Source organism: Rhipicephalus sanguineus, chromosome 4 (genome assembly GCF_013339695.2).
Source record: "Rhipicephalus sanguineus isolate Rsan-2018 chromosome 4, BIME_Rsan_1.4, whole genome shotgun sequence".
In the NCBI taxonomy this organism is placed as follows: domain Eukaryota; kingdom Metazoa; phylum Arthropoda; class Arachnida; order Ixodida; family Ixodidae; genus Rhipicephalus; species Rhipicephalus sanguineus.
The window spans coordinates 136821082-136844008 of NC_051179.1; the positions used below are offsets into that span (position 1 = coordinate 136821082).

Here is a 22927-nt window from a genome sequence, read left to right on the forward strand (position 1 = left end):
CCTTGAGACTACGTTCTTAAAACTGTCAAGGTTCTCGGCTATCGAAGAGTCCCTAAGCAACGTCCACGCTTTGCTTTGTTTTTTGCATCCATTTCGACATTCAGTGTTCCACCACGGGACACGTGATTTGCCGGGCAGTCCAGTTGTTTGTGGGATGCACTTAGTTGCAGCATCCGTGAGAAATGCTGCGAAGTGCTCTACGGCTGCATATATGCTTAAACCACACATATCAGTCCAACTTAAGCGAGTGCACTTTACGAAACTCTTCCCAATCGGCTTTGTCAATGTTTCATTTGGGAAGCTGTGGAGGACATTCATTAGTTATTGCTGCACTCAGAACTATTTGAAAGTGGTCACTTCCGCAAGGATTAATAATGGCTTTCCTATTGAATAAGGTAAGAAGCGATGGGGATCTAATGCTGAAATCTATGGACGAGTAGCTATTGTTAGCGAGGCTGTAATATGTTGAGTCTTTCTAATTCAAGAGGGACGCGCTGGAAGTGAAAAGGAATTGTTCAATTAGACGACCTCGCACATCGCACCGAGAATCGCCCCAAAGACTGCTATGTGCATTTAAGTCCCCAAGTAACAGATCAGGTTCTGGTAGTTGATCTATTAAGAACTGGAATTCGTGTTTATTCAGTTGGTAATGCGGAGGTATATGAAGATAGCAAATGGTGACGAGTTTGTTCAAAAGAACCGCTCGAACAGCCACTGCCTCAAGGGACGTTTGCAGCGGTAAGTGTCTGCATGCTATTCCTTGTATAACTACAACGGCTACACCACCAATGGACGAGGCCATGGCATCCTCCCGGTCCTTTCGGAAGATAATGTAACTGCGTAGAAAGTTGGTGTTTTGATTTTAGGTGTGTTTCTTGTACACACAGCACTTTTGGTGAGTGTTTATGTAAAAGTTCTTGTACATCATCGAGACATTCGGCGAGTTTCCAATAGCAGAAGTGCGTTAGTCGTTGGGATGCAGACGTGCCACGAGGCGTCGACGTGGGTGCATTCCTGTTAAACGGTGCTAGAGCTGCGAAGCGTTAATAGACATTGTGCAAGCTCTCCTATATTATTGTATCGTAAACATTCAACTACTTCTGTAAAGACATGTTTTACTTTCGTGTTATACCGTTTCCTGTGACGGAGGGATCAACCAATTTTTTTGTGGTAGAGAGTAGGTGTTTGTAGGCTCTGTACTTTGTGGTTTGTAAGGTAGCAGCAAGTTCGCATAAAAAAAATAAAAGTGCTTCCTTTTTTCTGAAACGACTGTCTATCAGTGGTCAGTGGGACATATATGTCGTATTTTTTTCTCGAAAACCATTAACAATAGAGAGCTGAAGTTTCGTACATACGATAAGAAGCTCATAGAAACGACAATGCCAGCCTCAATAGGTGGCGTGTCTAGTTCATAGCATAATGTTCCATAAAGGGTTAAACAATATATATGCTGGCCGGGACCCCACAACACGTCCGAATTATCTGATTTTCCGAATTAACGGAAGTCTGATTAACGAGCTGTTACTGTACCTGATCATGATAATGATAAGGATACCTATGACTCTAAGAATGCTCATTCCCGAACCTTCTTTGACCAAGGGCCTTCTTTGACCTTCTTTGACCGTTAGAAGTTTCAACGGTTCTGATTATATACCACGACAATGAAAACAAAACCTTTCGCTCAAAGAATGCTCATTCATGGACCCTCTTACTCAATGCAGTGCGCGGCTGTCAGGACGTGACTTTTCCCAATAAGGACGCCGTCACAGAAGTGGCTTTGCGTGGGCGACGGTGCATTCAAGTGCAGTGCTGCCATCCAGGGCCAGGCGCCGTGGTCCGCATCTTCGGGAACAGCATTTATTGTGACTCTTGGGGGCTCAGAGACGGCGACGGACTTGCCGCACTCGCTAGCTGAAACAGAGTGCCAAAAGTGGAGATTTTTGTCAAAGGCGCGCCTTCTATTGATGGAGGATCGTTTCATTCCACCTGTAGCTTATGTCAGGTGCGGAGAGTTGTTTACGCATTTATTTAGAGCAAGTTCCCGCATTGTTTGAGGGTGTTGCTGCAACCTGGAGATGTTACCAATTTACAGTAAACACATTCTGATTCGCCCACTGACATATGCGCATTTCACAAAAGATACTTATTACCATAAAAAAATGGGAATGGGTGAACGGGCTCGTTCAAGTTGCTTTTTCTCAAATTTTAAGCACATGTTCAGCTTGATGAGAAATATCATTCGGCCCCTCAAAAATGTATGACTGTTATTCCAGCGTCATCACTATATGTACGGTAGAAAAGATTGAGCCCTAATTTTGTCCTACGGGATGACAAAATTTCCGAATATATTTCGTATTTAACTGCGTTGCATGTTGCGTCGGTCATAACTATCCACGACGAACGTGACCGCTTTGTTTCTAGTGCATCCCCTAATTTGATAACAAGAGAGTTTTTTTTGCACATCTCATAGCGGACACCTTATTTTGAAACCGGCCTAATACAAGTTTGATATGTTGTACTTTTCAACATTCTCAGGTGGCAAAATGTCGTGTTTTTTGGGACATATGGTGGTTTTCAACTTTCACACATTCTTTACGTTAAATACACGCTTCTAGTTTCTATCTCACTATTACTTTGGCCACCATTGATCGAAAAGCATCACGTGAACTCAAGCTGATCAATAGACATCGTAGTCACTTTGGAGACTTCTCCGCGCTCTTGTATATTTATGACGAGCTTTGGTGTCCTTTCCTGTGATGAGGCCTCTACTGTTTCTCACAACATGCTGAATTATTTACTTGCACTGAATGACTACTTCTTGCATTTGCTTAGAGTACTTGTAAGTACAAGCTTATACCAGCGCTTTTTTAATTCAACTTAGTTGTACCATGAACAGGCACCAACTTGCCCAACGAGAAGCTTTCTTTACCAAATTTTCATAGTAGATTTACGTAGAATAGGTTGGTGCCTATCAGTAGCACTTATTTCCTTACGACATATTTCTCTCTGTAATCTTGGGAATAACTACCACTGTGGACAAAACAGCAGACGGACGAACATTTGCATAGAGTCAATGTGACTCAATTTCACATTTATCACCCAGGCCCGTAGCCAGGAATCTTTTTCGGGGGTTAGGCACTTGCTGAATGCTTTGAAAAACACATATTTTAATTACTTATTTTCGGTAAAACACTCCCCTCCATCACAATTTCCGGGGTGTTGGAAGTCTAAACCTTCCCCTCTGTCTACGGGCCTGTTATCACTCATATTCGTTCAACGAGACTATTTTACTAACAAAAGCAGGCCTTACGTTGCCGGAGGAGTACGTATAAGCTTCCTACGTTGGTTAAGTAGCGAAAGCTCTCTTTTTAGTGCGGCCCTGGAGCCTTTCCCGGAGCCTTTTGTTTGATTAGCCTTTCAAAGTGAACTTCTATTTATGAGGTACCTCTTGTACCACTTTGCAATCGAAGAATGATATAACTCGGGAAACTGCTGTTTAAAAATCTTTTTCACGAGGTTGCCATTTTCTGAGTTTGATGGAGTTACAAAACAGCCACTTGATATCTGGCATGTAGTGTAATCTAATAGTCTTGGACATGTTTTCATACATATTGTGGTTGTGGTTGTAATACCAAGCATTCAGGATGCGGATTCTCATGGATTTTAACATACAGGTTAAGCCTCTATGGTAATTGGAAGTGCAATCGCTGCTCTGATATACTACGCCAGCTTACTGAAAAAAAGGAGGCAAACAGGAGAGAGAGGAAAGGCGGGAATGTTAACCAGTTTGACATAAGCGGTATCCTACCATGCAGAGCGGAAAGGCATGCGGAGAATGAGAGATAGAGAGGGGCGCACACACACACACACACACACACACAACGTCACAGAACAGAGCGGCAGTTTTGTGCTGCATATGGCATCATTATGAGTCTACAGCCACTCGTGCAAGTCTGTTGTCCTTGTAACTTTTACCAATGACTGGGTTGCTTTAATTCTCGATGACTTTCGGGATGACATTGGAGGACAGTTACTAGCGGCTCGGTGAGTTTTCAAGGCGAGCGCTACGCTATGCAGAGGCGATATCTCGCCAGGTGAGTGAAAGCGCCACTATAACTAGGTTGGGGATTCGAGATGTTTAAGGAATGACTACAAAAAATTGTTAGTTACCATTCCGGGTACTTTAGCATGCGCATACTTCTTGTCTTTTCATAGGAATATTTTGACGATAAATAATAACTACGGTGTTCCTATTTTTGAGCAAGATTGCCGCATCCTCGAAAAATAACGGCTCCTCTATTGTCGCGCAGTTTTAGCCACAGAGATAGAGTTATAAACCAGCTATATGCCTTGCCAGTTTCACAGAATGTTTGTTTATATATTCATCCGTTTGTTTATATATTCAACCGTTTATATAATCTTAAATATTGCTATAGGCTCATGAAGATGCTGCAAGACGCGATAAATGATTTTGCCCAAAGCCAGCGCGAACAATTTTTTCATCAATTCGCGAGATAACATCGCTTCTGCGAGGGATGTTCAAATGAAGAGGTACGAAACAACATGTGGGTATAAATGATTACTTTATTAACAGTGTACATCATGTTCCTGATAACAACGATCCCATTGATGAACGAGCTGAAGTATTCCTTGCTCCCAGTATTCCTGTGGCCGTGACGAGACCCAGCCCTTCACAGCGTCTTTGAGTTCGCAGCCCTAGTTGAAGCGCTTCTCTTTCAGGCGTTCTTTCAGGTGATCAGACGCATGGAAATTGCAGACAATGATTGGTGTCCCGTTTAACAAATTGCGCTGTCGGAAATCGGGTAAGGCCCCGCTACTGCTCAATCATCAAATTTTGCAACGTGAACGCCAGCATGTCCTCACACGCACTGCCGCGTCAATTGAACGGCGCTCTTTATAAGAGCCTCTACCCTTTCCTGCGCATGCAGACGTCCCCGCATGCTCCAATGCACTGCGGATACTCCAATCGACTCCCTAGATGTCTCGCTACGTTCTCCCATAGCGGCATAGGCATCCATCTTAAGGGTCAGGTTGTTACGAGGTTTCGTACCTTTCCACTTGAGCACCCCTTGTATACATCAAGTCGCTTTTCTCCCAGGCAGCACACAACGTCGGGCCGATATTGGTTTTACGGCGGCTGTGCGCGGCCCCACCTCGGGCCAGCATTGCCAGCCTGGCGCCGATATCGGCGGAGCCGTTGTCTTTCGCCGGCAAAATTGGGCCGATTTTGCCGCCTTCCATCCGGTGTTGGGCTTTCACCGGCAACATTGGGCCGAGATTTCCGGCGTTCCGCCGTCTTTCCGCCGATATCGGCTTAGCCGATTTCTTTTACCGGCAACAATGGGCCGAGTTTCCGGCGGTTTGCTGTTCTTCCGCCGATATCGGCTCAGCCGATGGCTTTCACCGGCGACATTGGACCGAGTTAGCCGCCGTTTCGCCATACTTCCGCCGACATCGGCCGAGCCGATGGTTTTCACCGGCAACATTGGGCCGAGCATGCCGTCATTCTGCCGTGCTTCAGCTGACATAGGCGGCGCCGATGGCTTATCGACGATGTTGGAACTTGTCTCCCTTCAGGCAGTTATACATGCCCTGTTGAGAACGTCCTCCTGCGTCGCGGCGCTCCAAAAGTCCTCGTCACCGACAGAGGTGCAGCTTTTACGGCAGAGCTAACGCAATCCATCTTGAAATAGAGCCACACAAGTCACCGACGGACATCACCCGCAGGCGAATGGCCTCACCGAGCGGCTAAATGAAACCCTCGCCGACATGCTGGCAATGTACTGTACGTCGAACACATGACATGGGACGCCATAATATCTTCAGCACATAACCTGAAGTTAACACGGCAGTGTAAGAAACGGCGCACATATGACTCCGTTCAAACTAGTTCACGGAAGCCCCTCAACGACGCTGCACGCCGTGTTGCCGGCCGTCAGTGACGAGAATAACCTCGACGTTGCGCTCTACCTTTAGCCCGCCGAAGAAGCGCCCGGCAGCTCGCCCGCCTAGGATATAATCGTAATGCAATAGAGCATTAGGCGCTTGAATATTTGTAGCTTAAGCTGCAGAATACCGCTACATGGATTGCTGTACTAGCACAAATAACAAAGTTCAAATATTGTACCGTGCTAATGCCGCACGTACGACTCGGAGCGCGAAGTATCGCCGACTGAATAGCTTGCATTCTCTTATTAGTTTCTGCTATGACAATGACTAACAACTACCACTAGCACAGTCACTTTTCAACCAAAAAAAAGGTGGTCTTTAGAAGAATAACTGACTCAAATTAGATGGCCACTTGGTTGACCAGTTGTTCAACGCTATCAAAAATGTTGAAACGTTATAACACATACCATTAACTTCATGGGCCAAATTCGAAGTACTTCTGTTTTGTAAATGTTTTTGCCACTGGTCGGCCGACTTCCCTAATGTATCCAGCATCAAAATTCACCCAAACATTCCCGCACGAATGCTTTTAGCGGAAGAAGTTTTATGTGAATACTCATTCTGTGCATAAATCGAGCCTGTCATCATATTTATAGCGCTATATCCTTTCAGCCGCTCAATGTGTGGCGCTGGCGCTCATATACTACACGGACAGTTTCCGATCTCTGTGTTTACACATATTTACTCACGCGCGTGTTTGGGTGAAGCGTAACAAGCGCATTTGCTTCAGTGATGTCACATAATTTTACTTTATGAAAATAGTAAAAAGCTCAGCAAGGCGTGTTGCTGAGCTAGTTGGTTCATTACTTGAGAAAAGTAGGTATGGTGCAAAAAAGACCGGGCGAAGTGAAGACACGTTTTGTAGTTTGAATGTTTACAAATCAACTAGCCCGCTGACCATCTTTAACGAACTGACAAACACGTGTTTGCCACGTGTTTTTTAGTTCGCATTTGCGCTTCGTTGCCGTCCATTTTGTGACATACATATCTTTTTCAAGTAAAAATCTCGCTCAACGATTGCTTCCCACGTGCTTTCAGAAATAGTCGCATAAAATTATTATTATGGCACGCGAAATACGATGAAAAATGGGGCTCCAACGTGGCGTACGCAAAGTTTTCATGTAGCGACATGTGGCAACAAGCGATGCATTGAAAATTCCACGAACGCCTTTCTCAAACGGCATGCCCATAGAAATGCTGGGGGGAACGCACACCATTGTGGTAGGCTGAGCCTTGCTTTCAAGAAGGGAGAATTCGTATTTTTTTTCTTCTTCAACCTCTACCCCCCCCCTCCCTGCCTTCCCCTCGTTCAGCGTCATTGTCGCGAAACTCGCTTGACCAGGCAGGGTAGGGTGGCCGTCCCGACGGAGGGGCAATCGTAGCTGCGAGAGCAGGTTTTTTTCACTCCGACCAGCAGAATTCTTCAAGAAGTGCGGTGTGCGGACATGTCTGGTGGAAAGTCAAAGTCGTGCACGAGACGGATACGCGGCAGGATTCCGGCACTGTTTTCGGCAGAGATCACCGCAGCGAGAAACCAGTGGCCCCCTGCTTCCATATTGAACTCGCTCACCTCATATAAGGCCACGTGTTCACTACTGTTACGTGTCATCAGATTTTTGTTCTCTTCTTATCGCGTATTTTCCATTGATCATCGTGTTTTGTGTATTCTGATATGGTGCGCTTGCATTTTTGATTCGCTCGTGTTTTTAGCGATCCAACGGGCACACGTGAGTGGTTTTTATGCACAATTCCTTTCTGTTACAATCCTACCTTTAGATTAGGAATGCGCGCGTGTCTACCTTGTTTAGATATAGAGTTCATGGGATTTTGTGGTACCGCTCGCAATGTTTTTCGCGTCGCGTGCAGCAGTTTATCCAACTTTTTGGCCCTTAAATTATCACTGAAAAAATTGCAATTTCCGCTTAAAGGATAACGCTAGTTTAATTGCCAGTCATGTGTCGCGAATGCCTACCGTTGCTTGGTGAACTTAATGAACGTGGGGGGGGGGGGGGTGCTCCTCTGCTCGTAATTAGCTCACGCATATACACAATCTTCTAGTGTAGTTGCCACTCTTAATCTCGCTTTTTCTGAAAGCTGCCTAACATTATCTTTCTTTTCTTCGGGTCCGTCTTTAATCCTACTGTAATGCTGCCTTCGTTTACATCTTGCCCCGCCACGGTGGTCTAGTTGTTATGGCGCTCGACTGCTCACCCGAAGGTCGCGGGATCGAATCCCGGCCGCGGCGGCTGCATTTTCGATGGAGGCGAAAATGTTTGAGGCCCGTGTACTTAGATTTAGGTGCACGTTAAAGAACCCCAGGTGGTCAAAATTTCCGGAGCCCTCCACTACGGCGTCTCTCATAATCATAGCCTGGTTTTGGGACGTTAAACCCCAGATATTATTATTATTATTATATTATCGTTTACATCTCCAGAATTTTTTTCGTGATTCGGCACCGTCGTTACTGAAAAGCGCGATATCGTCCGCAAAACGCAAGCAGCTAAGATATTCTTCGTTAATCCTTATTCTTATTTTTGCCCGTTCTAGTTCTTCCAATATTTATAGTGAATGTGCCGCGCATAACCTTGAAGAGATTGTAACACTTCCCATAGGTGTGTGCACAGTGGGGCAGGGGGGCGGCCGGCCCCCGTAGTCACCTAAGAAGAGGTGGGCGCAAGGTTTTCCAAACACGTTGACTTAATAGGGAGCGGGGGGCGCCGCGATGAACCTTAGCCCCCCGCCTCCCATCTGAAGGGGAATCCTGCTTACGCCTATGATTTTGCGCCTGACCCCATTCTCGATTAGGATTGTCCTGCTTTTTTTGAGGAATACGGTGGCTGTGGGTTTGTTTTAGATGTTGGCTGCGGTATCTATAAATGTTTAGATATTCCATTATGGCATAATTATTCCGGAACTGCTGGCGTGTGTTCATATCTGTGAATAAATTTGTGTTTATCACCTTGCAAACGTGTTGCTCCTTAATTTCTCAGACGCATGCATAGTTGGTGCAGCAGGCCTTTCATTAATTTAGTTGTCTTAGAGACAATATTGACTTTCGTTCTCGGGCTTGCACGGTTCGACAGAATTGTGGGTCTTAATCCCACACTAAGACATCAGTGGAGCAGTCGTTCTAATTAGGAAGCATTTTTCGAATATGGCACCAATGGCCGTCGATGAATGCCGTTGGGCCGCGAATAGTCTATTTTAGCGCTGCTGGCTTACAGTAAAGTAACCACAGTAATACCGAACTGCCGTGGTCGACACGCAGCCATTTTTCTTTAAGACGTGTATCAGCCTGCCTGATCAAGTTAATTTACGCATCGAGCAACTACCGCTGGTGTCTCCATATAAACTAGCCACGTGCAGACCACGACGGTACAGTACTACCGTACTTAACGCACGGTAAGCCACCACTGCTAAAACATAATAACGGGTGTAAACGGTCACGCCGGCGGCTACCCGACGTCGGCGGGGCCGACACCACGCCAGCATCGGCTAGCATACATAGGCCCAATGACGGCTTGCCATCATCGGCTGAATAACGGCAGGCCCGTCTCGGACCGACGCTGGCTAGCCCACGTCGGCCCGAAGCCGGCAAGCCCGCCTCGGCCCAACGGCGGCTAGCCGACGTCGGGCCGATGCGGGTGAAAGTAGCGCGAGCGTGATTTGCCGACGTGGGGCCAATATTGCTGCCGCCTTTTGCCGCCGTTGGGCCAAGATCGGTCCAATGGCGGCGTGCTGCCTGGGCTAATGTCCTGCTCGCGTTATTGCCCTGATTCAAAGACAGTGAAGGCCACCGCTTCTAGAAATTCTAGTGCCGTGGCATAAATTAAGCCTGGACAGTAAAAGCAGATTTTAGCATCCGAGAATTTGCTCCACGTATTACTAGCTCTACGTTTGTCTACGCATTATCGCTGCTGCCGTGCTGTCGGGCCACTTGAAAATAATCATGCCACCAAGATTACGTTATAACGATGACGGTACGCAGGAGACTGCTTGTGGGAGGACATCTTCGACAAGGGGCTTTCTACTGATAACGCAGCAGACAACAATGAATGAGGTGAAGAATATTGTAAATAAATGTTTCGGAAAACTGCTGACGCGCTGCTTTCGTCACTTCTATTGTTTCACGAGTTTAGCCCTAGCTGTAGTTAGGTGTCTATGTAATCCTCAGCCGTGTTACAGGTACTGAAACCTCTTTTTTTTTAGCCTCTAACAGAGCACATTTACGTGAGTGTACTAGCTAACATGATTCAGTCAAGTTTACATCATGCGAGCGGAGGTCTAAAATTTGTAAACTGTGCAACAGGAAGCACTGGTTACTTTTGCAGCCAAGCCGTACTAATTTTTTTTCTTGTTTGAACTTTCGGTTGGACAGGGCTCATCTATTGTAGGGGCCTCAAACAGACATCACATAGCAGGCCGCCGTTATTAAACTTGTTCCTGCATGGACCAGAAAATGCGCGAGGGTAAAGCGGGCAAGGGGGGAGGGGGTAGGAAAATGTCACCTAACGCTGCCATTTGAAAGAACGCATTTCCCACATATCACACATGGATCGTTTCTCAAGAGGATTTGGTGTCAGGATTCGAGAAACATAATGATTCTGACCTAAAGAATGGTTGAATTCTGGACGCCGATTGTAAGATATATATATTTTATTCCGCGATTCCGTTTAAACACGTGGTGACCGCATTGGGTGCTGCACGAAAAAAAGAGTCCTTGAGACCAGTCCCCCCTCTGTATTACCCGAACAAATCGTTAGTAATCGCAATGGCGAGTAAACATTACGAGTACCACTTGGCAATATCGCAAACATCTAGTTCCTCGTGAAATCGCGGGTCGCGTGTTGGAGACCCCTGATCTATTGTGTCCTATCTGGGGTTTGACGTCCCAACCACACGATGTATTTTTGAGGGACGCCGTGATGGAGGGCCCCGGAAACTTCGACCACTTGGTGTTCTTTAACCTGCACCTAAATCCAAGTACACGGGCATACAACATTCTCGCCTCCATCGCAAACGCAGCCTTCTCTGCCGGGATTCGACCCCGCGACCTTCAGGTCAGCAGTAGAGTGCCATAACCACTTAACCACCGTACCGTGGCGCGGCCTATTGTGTCGTAGAGCGCGTTAAAATAAAAATCCAGCTGACGACCGGCGGGTGGTCAACTGCAATCATCGAAAAACCTTAAGTTAAAAATGATTCTGCCTCATTGCTATGGTGACAGCAGATAGACGGGTTGCTAATTTCTTTTTAGGCTTTAGATTAACGTTGGTGTGAGGCATATTGTTTTAATTATTCCGAACTGATTTCTGGAATACTTGGACGCCTTCAATAATCGGTTGCGGTCGCTGTAACAATGCAACACGCGCGCTGCTGTTCTTCGTGCGCTAATGAGCACTATCTTGCACGGTGCCTTGATATGTATTTATTTTTTTATGCGCTACATTTACGGAGGCGTTGGGGTTTGTCGCCGAAATAAAGTGAGATACAAATTGCAAACAACAGTTGTCAATACGACACCAAGCGCAGCCGCTACACAACTTTGCTGGCACAGTTACAAACATGACCACGCACGAAAGCGCAAATGTTAATGAAATATCAATTTTGGGGCATTATAAATGTCCGACAAGTGACAAATGTACTCTCCCTTCATTGGCGCATTAGAAACACTACAGACTCAGGCACAGGCGCAAGTGCTACGGAAGCCAGCAAACAGGTATACTAACACTCCTCATATTATATTGATTATCCAATGAATGCGTTCTAGGCGGTGTTATAAAATACTGCCGGTCATTGCCACCATTACAACGCACGGCTGGACAGATTGAATAGTGGCATTTACGCAGTACTGACTAAGCAAAATAGTGGTCCCAAAATTGTTCAACCTGCCTGCACAATGAGTCAGTAACCTCTCGTGTGATCATGCACCTCTCGTGTGGCAGGTAAAAAAAAAACAACAACAACAATATAGCTTACCCGTTCTTTGACAGTGTACACCACCGCCGTCGACGAAGGTTATCAGAAGCAGCGTTATCTTTGAGAGTATAGAGTTTGGATGCATAGTGTTGCCACTCAAGACAACAGCGACGGTCGTCAACAAGCAACTAGGCGGCGAGCTATAATGAGAGCTCGCCAAAAACTAAGAAAGTTTCTGGGCTTCCCGCCGTTCACGGTGGGAGGCGCTCTTCTTCCGGTGCGGTGCCTTATTACTCCCGTATCTGTTGCTGAATAATCGCGTTCCTGGAAGAAAACTCAATCCAGCGTTAAGACTCTGACGAAAGTGCGCTGAAAGCGGACACCGTAAGTTGCTGGGCGTGAAAAGATAGCGGCAGCAATCAGTGATGCGGCCCTTCTGCGTCTGTCGGCACATGCGGTGGAGCCCCGCCAAAGCAAGCTTGACATTCGGCTTCGTGGCTGTGAGAAAGTGCGTGCGAAAGTGCAGAGACTCGAAACGGAGATTTCTTCGCTCCCCATGGAATGACTCAGGTCCATGACAGTGTATGTTACAAACGTGTTGCAGCGAAAACAATCAATCTCGCTGCAGTGTAATTGCATCGGCACATCATTCCAGTGACAAGGTTGCGAAAAAAAAAGTCATGAGCGAAGTAATTAAGTCTTTGCCAGAGATGTGTGGTCGTTCTTACATTGGCAAGCTCATTGCCGTGAGCACATTCTTATTTCCGTCAATATTCAGAAGCATTCAACACACATGTCGGCCGAAAGAAAAATTATCATAAGGCGACTTTGAGGACGCCTATGTAATTCTGATGGTGCGTAAATGCGAAGTAGTTATTTGTCGCTGCGTGATGTACTTGAAGGGCGCTGCACCCTGCAATGTGAAAACACAGCGCCTAACAGGCATTATCGACGTCAAATGAAACGCGAATAGCAGCAAGCGTTAGTGTCGCTTCTGTTGTAGTTCCGATATGGTGGTGGTGGTGGCCAGCTTGGGCGTGCAGAGGGCTTTTGGTCGATTCAGTTTTATTTTCTTTTATTTTTTTTCCTTTGACATATCAGAACAAGAGCAGAAGCTAAAATGTCGCACTATATTCCTGTGGTGGGATGGTGCAGTGCTGCGAAGCCGTATGCTCGCGCCATTCTGTGGTGATGACTGCATGGCACGCACTATGCCTTTGTTAGCGCTTGCCCCTGTTCGCGTTTCATTTGACGCTGATAGTACTCAACAGGCACCTACGAATTCGCTGCGGAAGATCTAAACACGAACCAACATTGGCGTCGATAGAAAGAAACTTCATCTGATTAGCCATCGCGCGGAGTGCAGTTATATAGATACAGAATGTCCACTTATGACTTGAGATCGGTTAGACGAACGCCAAAGTAAACAAAGTACTCCAAAATAGTTGGCGTCATGACGGCGCGTAACTTTCTGCATGTTCCTGCGTCTCAGAAAGCTTATCCAGATAATACGGAGGCTTGTTCGGGGTCCTCGCATCGCCTTCGGACAATCATTCGTATATGAAATCCCGCAGCACTGTATCTGCAGCGCAGACACATTCACGTCGCAGAACACTTCCTTGGAATCATTGCCGTCGAGGCAAATGCTACAGAAATGGTGAAGTAGACGGGCCACTGTTCGTACATCGTTCCCTCATGGAGCATCCGCTTCTATGGGCGAACTAGAAGCGGCGCTGCTTTCGTGCACGAGTTCCTCAGCGCCAGGTTCAGACAGCGTTAGTTACCGTGGTTCTGAAACCTCGCCGAACAAGAACAGGAGAAGTTCTTGCTCCTGGACCACGGCTGCTGGCAAACTAGTACGGTTTCTTAGGAATGAAAGTCAGAGAACAGGATACTAGTTTTTCAAGCTGGGTAGTTGCCATTGAACATTGCCTCACAGGCTCATAGTCTCCGCTCTCGATTGCTAGTCGGGTCGAAAAATTGTGGAAATAATTCTCGTAACATGGGAACCATCGTTAAAGGCGCAACACCACACAACACAAGAGAAGACCAGACGAGCACAGGCACAGGCAATGACCGGCTCAGGGAACACACAAGAAATCTAATTAACAAAGAGCGAAGCCATCTTGTCGACCATTGCATGACATGCCCGAATTGTGAACCACGTTTCCGATGCGCAAAAATTGTAGGTAGAAGCAGACAAAAAACGGCTCGTGAAACGTTAGAAGCGTTTCTAATCAGGAAAGCAGGTGAGGCGTGTGTCAGCGACACTTCCATTGCGCTTTACAAAGCTGAAATTGATTTTCTTTCGCGATATTTTTGATGTTTTCCGAGGATTGTTGTGACGTTGCGCCTGCGCAGCCTGTTGGTATATATGCCTGGAGATCTGCCTTCAATAAATCAGTTGTTAGTTTGCGCCTGTGCTCGTCTGGTCTTCTCTTGTGTTGTGTGGTGTTGCGCCTTTAACGATGGTTCCCATGTCTGAACACCAACTAGCCCAACAGTCAACTCTCTTAAATTCTCGTAACGCATGTAGAATGGTGCGATCAAGCAGACTGAGATTAGCACAGCGACCATTGAGTGCAGTGGCTAAATAGTGGCAAGAGGCACTCTTGTATTGCAGCATAACACTATTGAGTACCTCGCAGGCATGATCAATTTTATAATTCGGGTGCGGCCTTAGAAGACGGCCCATTCTTAAGCCAGTATTTAGAATGCTATTCGAGACATGACTACTCCGGCGTTCAGTCAGTTATTCGAACTTAATTCCGCTGGAGCCATATACCCAACGTTTACTACATAGCACTAAAGGCTGTGGGCGACAGGGAGTAAGGGTTCTTGTGGTGGTTGCGATTGCAATAAGCGACTGTCCCGTGTAATTTCCAGCAAATGCGCTTTCTTTCTTTTTGCCGAGTATTAAGTGAAGACAGTTTGCAAGCATGATAAGAAAGGAACATTGGTATGTTATACGTAGAAGTACATTGCTTCTGAACATACTGCATTTTGTTGTTTTGTTTGTGAGGACTATGACTTGGAGATTGTCGCAGCGGCTCTCGCGTAGACCGCGCTCAGCATATACAGACTTTACAACTATGAAAGCTGGCAACTAAACGCACAGTGTTATACATCTTGTCCAGCACAGTAGTTGAGCCCCTCCCTCAGCGTTGCAAGGTATGCATAAAACGCAATATGGAGCAGCACGATGTGGACCCACACACAGTGGCTCTATTTAGGCGCACTCTTTCATTCATAGGCAATGCTGTTTATATGGCAACGTACTTCCAACACAAGAAGCCTTGCAATCGAAAGGGGCCAACGTTAGGTTTAGTAGGGACCTGAACAACTTCTGCAAGTAATCATCGAATGACCTCAGTATCGGCGTTGATTGCCTCACGAATCGACTGCAGCAAAAATTTCTCGAGTCCGTCGAGAACCAGCAGAGTTACTGGAATTTGTGGCACGTTTTAAGCGCTTTCTATCATTTCTCGCCACGACGATCGCGCTGGAAGCAACACAGGGAAGAATGGCACGGGGGACAGAAGTTAGGTAAAGGCACGTCATCACCTTGAGCGCGCGTGCTGAAAACGATCTCTCTTTTCGTTCGGATTACCATGCGCACTAGTGTGGCCACTGTGCAACGTTAGCAGACTGGAGCGCGGCGCCGGCACGTGGCGGCAACGCGTGCAAAGAAGCACGTCTGATCCAAACGGCGCCCTTGATTATTATGCCAGCTAATGGCCAATAGCATGCTATCTGCTTCGTGCCGAAGAGGGTGACCACATGCATCTATATGAAAAGAGCGCGCCTGAGAAAATGGGAACTTCGCGCTCCGCTTCTAAACTCTCCTCGCCGCACGTGACTGCAAGATTTCGCTCCACTTGCTCAAAACAGCGCCCGCGTTCCGCGGGATATGTTTTTTCACAGTGCCCAAGGGGTGGTTCATGATGCCTTTTAGGGGGTCCTCCAACAATTTTGAAGCAGATACTTTTTATTTGTGATTTGAGGAATTTATAGCTGGCTGTAATTTGGCATGGGTTTCGTTTTCCCTGCCTGTGCTTTTTCGCTGAACCCCAAATAGACGACGCCGCAACAAAAGAGATCACTACGACTACGAAGCACGACAGAGGCGCTGGCTTCAATTTTGCCGTTGGCGTCTTCGCTTGCGCTGGTCGGGCGTTCATACGAAACGCTTCTCTCTCTTTCGCTCTGTCACTTCTGTACGTTTGCGAGCAGCCTCGTTGTGCACATGCGGGACGCTCTTGATTGTTGTTGAAGCGATGCAAGCAATCCCCTTTGTTGAATCGATGTCGCTGCGCCCTTATAGTTATCCGGGCGGCTCACCGAAAAACCCGTGAAACAGCTTTGCGCAGTCCCGGGATGCTAGGGGCAACCGTGCTACACCCAAGGATGTAAACATAATATCGCCAGGCCAGCGCTGAACACACAGCACAGTCACAGCGAAAGCTGGAATAGCGGCCTTTCTAGAGCCCGTTGTCGACTCTCCTGGAGCAACCAATACATATACACACGCAAGGTACCCACTACGCCAAATGGCGTAGGGGGTGGAAGCAAAGAACAACATGCGCCACCGGTGGTATCTTCGCCCAGGTTGACGCCATCGCTTGATCTCGAAAAGTCAAGTCAAGGGCATGGAACCTTACCCGCTATTAGAGGTGATCATGCTTGGGTGATGATGATAGTCAGTAGTGGCCGACGTTCCTGGAAATTTTTTCTCGTTTTATTATTTCCTATTTCGCGCGATAGTTGTTACGGAAACCAGCGGCGGCGGCGGCGGAAGAGTATCCCACTGTCGTTGTGACCTGATAACAGCTTTCACTGTAAAATTTCTGTAGTGGAGGTCCCCTATAGGCGTGGGTGAAGCTTGAGAAACCGGCTGGCGGCCATCTTGCTCCAGGCATGAAACAGCGCAGCTTCAGCGCGGGCTGCATAATTGCGAGCTTCCGCGTCTCATTCCAGCATGGGAATGGGACGGCTAGTGCAACTTACTTAGCCCAGCCTTCTTTTTTTTTGTCCTGCAAGGTTCTTGAAGGCTGTTTCTTACGCCATAATACGTGGCCTGAAGCGTGCCTGATAACACGTAGAATTCGCTTTCATGCACTCTTCGTGCCACAACATGCTACGTATGGCACTACTGCGCCGACAACAGACGAAAGGCTTTTCGGGCAATCCATCCGATGAACGTGATCGGTATCGTCGTTCAGTGACTGCAGGAAAGACGACCTTCTTAACGAAGAACAAGGTGTTGGCAACTCAACTAGGCTTCCATCACTTGAGGGGCCGAGAACGGTCACAATATCGCGAGAGCAGTTTGCAGCCCCTGAAGATGCTACTTCTGCACTGATGCTACTTCTGCCCTAATTGGCATGCATTATGGCAGTTGTTATACCCCCTTTGCCTCTTACGGGATCAAGAAATGTTTCCAGTTGGTTTTGATACATTGTGTGGGCGAGCAAGTGCTACATCTTTCTTGTTGCCAAAAGTGCTGTGACACTGTGGATGCAGATAAGGAGCCCCACAAAGCTGGTTTTTTTGAGGCCCTCAATTAGCGATTTTCCATTCGCATGCTTCAGCCCGTTTACATACGATTCAACCTTTTCAAAAATAGTCCTCATCGAGGCTTTTGAGATAGGCGCCTTATTGAGGCGTTTGGGATAGGCGCCTTACTTGAATTCAAGACATCAAAAAGACGGTCAAAAAGCCTTAATGAATTCAGCTGTAGTATGTGCACCTTTAAATTGCGGAAGGTGCACGTTAAAGAACCCCAGGTGGTCGAAATTTCCGGAGCCCTCCACTACGGCGTCTCTCATAATCATATCGTGGTTTTGGGACGTTAAACCCCAGATATTATTATTATTTAAATTGCGGAAGTTTTAACGTGAGTTGGCACAAGTCGAGTGGGTCTGCCACAGACGAGCTGAGTGTCTGAAGAGCAAAACGAACTTTCATCTTTTGCTTCGTTCACTGAATATGAACCCTTGTAAGCCTGTTCCCGAGGGCAAGTTCTGGATAAGCTTTATCATATGACGTGCATCAAGGATGACGGATACCTTGTTTGATGATTATAAAAACAGCGCTACAGTTACTGCGAAATGCGAAGCCCAATACGTCACTTTGCTCACCTTGTTAGAACATTCCGTTTGGTCAGTTTAGAAGTTCAAGCTAGTGCTAATCATAGGTGATGTATACTTCAGGTCAGCACCGAGACACTGAGCCGTTGTAAAGTTCGAAGCGGTGCCATCAGATGTCAGCTATGCTATTTCAACAGGCATATAGCAATAATAATAATAATAATAATAATAATAATAATAATAATAATAATAATAATAATAATAATAATAATAATAATAATAATAATAATAATAATAATAATAATTTATTTCTATCACGCACATCAATGACGATTGAGCCTTCCAGATAAAGCTACCATCATGGCAGCTTGGCAAGGCCACTGCCCCCGCACTTGTCCTTCAATGAAGGAACTGTTTCTTTTTTCAAATTTTAGATTTACTCTCCAGACTTTGTACATTCATTGACTTGTGCAGCTATGACAAAACCTACACTTCATTCTTATTTTTTTGCATATATTCCCCCCACGTTTTGCTAAGGCCTACTGCACCCCATCCACTTTTCTACAAAATAGCAGGTAAGCGAACACACGCTGGCAAAGCATTCTGCTGTTAAATAATGGGCTTTCACTCTATAACTATCTCTCTCTCTCTCTCTCTCATATGAAACATTACTGAATGCACCTCTAAGGTTGAGAGCTAGATTTGCCCTGTCATTGTGCGTCGAAGCCTTCAGCTGGATGATATTTTGATTCTCTTAAAAGAAGATATATTGGGCAGGCATATACCGCCTCAAAGAAAACGTGGCATCCTCAAAGTATACCTTACTTTCGAAGTATGGAGATAGGTTGTCTCTCACCATGATTTCCATAAGTTTGATTGCTGACGAAGTTAGTGATATGAACCCGAGGTCGTGTGCTAAATTGCTTGCCGAATTTGGGAAGGAATGTAACTAATGCTTTTTACCAATCGACTGGGAAATGTTGGACGTGGGCGTTGATGCATTCCGATACATGTCGATAGGTATCTTCTGTCAGATTTTTTAGAAGTGTTACCTTGATATCATCCCGGCACGTGGCTCTGCCGCCACGCATTTTCGCTGGCACCGCTTACAGATAATGCAACGCAAAGAAGCATCGAGTTGCTGGTTTCCCCTGCCCATTCGTACGAAGTGCTGCTCGGGTCCCGCGTGCGGCGTAGGTATTTATCGCAAAGCGCATCGACTAGCTGGCCGTCGGCGCCTTGAAACCCTCTGGCAGCGCCTCCTCTATTTTTCTGTGCCTGGGCGAAGGAGCGGAGCGCAATGGAAACCGACCGTCTGCGGCTTTTAGCCGCCGGGCGCTGCCACCGTAGTAGACCAGCCGTCGCGTCGTCGCTCGCGGAAACGAATGCCGTGGCTCCATCCGAAGCTGCTATATGGTTCAGTTTTCGGCTGTATTCGCATTGTTTAAAGTATAATTAAAATTTGTAAACTGGAATCATAAAGCACTTGTCGTTCTGGGCAACCAGCCCATTTCGAAGGCATGCGTCTTTCGCGGCTATTTGATCGAGACGCTCGCGCGTCGTCTGCTAGCCCAATTCCAGAGAGCGCATGCCAGTGATGCGCGGAAAATTGTTTTGTCACCGTTACGTTCGCTTGACTGAGAGTCGGTTATTGACTGTCTGAAAGTCGATTTTCGAAAGCAGCATTTGCCAAGAGTTAATGCTGAAAGCTTGGGCGCTTAAAGTTCCCCGATGCTTGCTACCGTCTACTGGTGTAGCACACTATACGCCAGCCATGAGTTCATGCGCTAAATAGCATGAAATGTCGCTAAGCTGCTTCCAGTGACAATGTATAGAATGATTGTTGTTTCGCCGGTAGCGAATGTAGTGTCCATGGGCTCCGATTCTTCAGCTTTGGGACCTATTGTCAACGCTGCATGCACATGGCGGCGATCGCGAGGCAGCGTTGTTACTGGTACTACATGCATTCGTTGATTGTTCGTACGCAACACGGTCAAGTTTAGGGATACTTGCCATGCTTGATTCAGTTGCTACCTTGGGCTGCAAACGGGAATCTGCAAAGAGTAACGCTACTGCATCCTTCATAAGTCACCGCTTCTTATATTCTATGAAATCTTCGTGTCGTATACGACGGCTGCATATTCTAGCGTAGTTTGAAGATGTATTAGAAGACCAATTATCCTGCCTAATTACTGCAAGCCACCTCTACCGAAAACGAACGGCAGCTGGAACTTCATGGAACGACAGCCGAACAGTGTATTAAGGCGAAAGCCTTAGATGCCTCATGAAACGCGAAAATTGACTGTCGGCGGCGTCAGCACGAGTGATGCAAAAATAATTACGCGATGACGTCATCGTATGACGTCACAGGTCATAAAATGTTGTGACATCTTCGTGAGGTCACATAACGGGACGTCGTCATATTACATCTTCGCTTGGTCAAAATGGGCCGATCACGGAGGCAATGCATGCCTCCGCTGATGTGCAAAAAGCTTGCACTGCCTCCGATTTGAGGCTGTAAGAAAACCACGTTAGGCGCGGAAATATCTCGAAGGAAGGCAGGAAATGTTCAATACATTGACTACAAGAAAAAGAAGAAAATGGCTTTCGCCTTTCAGTCGTCTTAGGTGAATGCATAAGGGACCCTGTGAGATTTTTTTCTTTATCAATAAAGGGAAAAAAAGAAAGGACAATCGTGATTTCTTTCAGTTTCATTTGCAGCGTGGAACACAGCAGTATGACATACTAAGGCGTTGGCGCGGTTGCAATAGACTGAAATAGAAAATAAAACATGAACACTATCAAACTCGAGTGCAAGTATCGAACAGGCAGCACGGCCTGACAGTCTGCCTGCGGAATACACGAAGCGGGGATAGAAAGACACACGAACATGCGGCATCTGCATTCTTTGCTGTATCGCATCTATTTTCAAGTGGTTACAGCCTCGATGATTGATGAGAACACGACGTCATCCATGACACAATAAAAGACCATCTAGCATCTTTTTATTGCCACCACGGTTAGAGCGTGAGGAAAACAGCGCGCCGCTATGTTCGCGTTTCTTTCCATCCCCCTGTACCTGTGAAAGCCTGCAAGAAGCACAAATGTAATTAAACTCGGATGCATAGACGAATTTGTGAGCTTCGTGATACGCGCGGCCGTTCAGCGCCAGCTTCCCGTAGTCTACTTGCACAGCGCCACCACGCGGCAGCGGCGAGCGGACGCGGAGCACGCGCTCGACGGCCCGAGGAGAGCGTTCGCCCAGGCACTGAAAAATAGAGGAGGCGAAGCATCTGGTTTATGTGGTGTAAACGAGAGCACGAAATGAGTGCCATGCCCTCTACGAGTTCACCTGCCCAGTTGCCGCATTGTATCTTTCTGTACAGTTTTAATCGTACAGCTGGGGAGCGTGCCTGCTGCTTGCGCGCTCGCCTCAGCTACCGGAAGTAGTACCGTTTGTAGTTGCTTGTTGTTGTTTTTTTTGTAGCGCTAGCTACACTTGCCTAGCCGGAGCCGATTTCGCGTGGATCCTCATGAGCCGTGCTGCGCATGCGCGAGGATCAGTGATGTAACACACCTGGGTTATCGGAGCTGGCATCTCACGCGCTCTCCGACACCGCCACGCGCGGATCGCCGCTGCTTGTCTGCGGGTTCAGGAGGACTGGCGTCGTAGCCACGGCAGACAAACTGGCGCCGCTGACGCCGACGCGCGCGCAGACTCCTCCGCCGCCGGTCTACGCTTTCCATAGAAACGTCGTAGCCTTGGCAGACGTATTGGCGCCAGCGAGCGTGCAGCTATTCGCCTTCGTTGTGCAGTCGCCGTCTGACACTGTGCTGGAGCCGCTTGATAGCGCCTCTGAATGGCGTTTGTAGGTGGGTAGTGCCATGGAGAAAGAGAGCGCAAATGCTTCTCAACGGCGCAGAAGAGCCTAAAAGCTTATCTCATAGGATCCCGAAGTAGTTGCCTGGCAATTAGAGATTCAGCGTACGAAGAATGAACAGAAGAAGGCTGATAATCCTAGACAATCTGGAAAGCTAAGAATAATCAGCTGAACCTTTGGCTAACGCTACGTATATCCAGGAATAGCCGAGCTAAGCCACTGCAAACTTCTTGTTCTGTTTTTGCGACAGCGTTTTGATTAAACTCTTGAGGGCTTCCCAATTGTGTAGGAAGCAGTAGTCTACTGTAGGAACGTATTCCATGGCCTGCAGCTTTCGGCCTGTGAAGGCTGAAACACATGGTCTCAACACATGGCAATACGCTCTTCGGCGTGTTGCGCCGAAGAGCGTGTTGCGCGTGTTGCGCTCTTCGGCGTGAGCTTCCGTGTTGCCTTGTGTTGTTTCACTCATTATATGTATCATCCCGCTCCCAAAACAGAGGAGCTTGCCTGACAGAAAAAAAGAAGTTCTCTAATTTGATAGATTGGATTGGCCGTACGTTCTGCAGCCTACATTAGAGCGAATAGTAATTTCGAGGAGACAGTGAACGCTACCGAGCGTGTCATGGAAGTTTTTCCATGTTGTAGGAGAGAGATTTTTAAACAATTACACCATCTCCCGCTAAAGGGAACCATGAGGCGATGCGAAGCCGGAGCACTTGCACGATTGCGTTCCGTTGGCGTTCGTTGGGCATGCTACCGACCTCGCGTCGTGGAACGCGAAGAGGGACGCTACGCGCGTCGTATCTTCCATCTAGCCTGGCCGTTAATTCTCACAGGGCGAGCGGGGAACGCGGTCGACAGGTGGGCGAGATGGGGGCAGCCTAGGAGAGGAGAGAGAAGGGGAGGGGACGCGCATGCGCTCGAGCTCATCGCGGCGTTGCGCAGGAGAGAATTTCGGCATGTCTAGCCCGCGTTTCAGAGGAAGAGTGGAAAGGGGGAGGGGAGAGGGAAAGTGGAGAGGGGGAAGGAGATGGGAGGGGGAGAGGGACAGTGGAGAGAGGAATGGGA

General features: G+C 47.2%; 1 protein-coding gene across 1 annotated transcript in view; it reads right to left on the reverse strand.

Annotated features, from left to right (window-relative positions):
* The window catches only part of LOC119390732 (chymotrypsin-like elastase family member 2A), a 29304-nt gene extending 17207 nt beyond the window's left edge, over nt 1-12097 (reverse strand). The window contains exons 1-2 of the mRNA XM_037658421.2: nt 11950-12097; nt 1713-1911 (exon numbers count right to left, since the gene is read on the reverse strand). Coding sequence (XP_037514349.1) covers nt 1713-1911; nt 11950-12034 — 284 coding nt within the window. The 5' untranslated portion in view covers nt 12035-12097. The remainder of the gene's footprint in view (nt 1-1712; nt 1912-11949) is intronic.
* Nucleotides 12098-22927: the final 10830 nt, after the last annotated feature.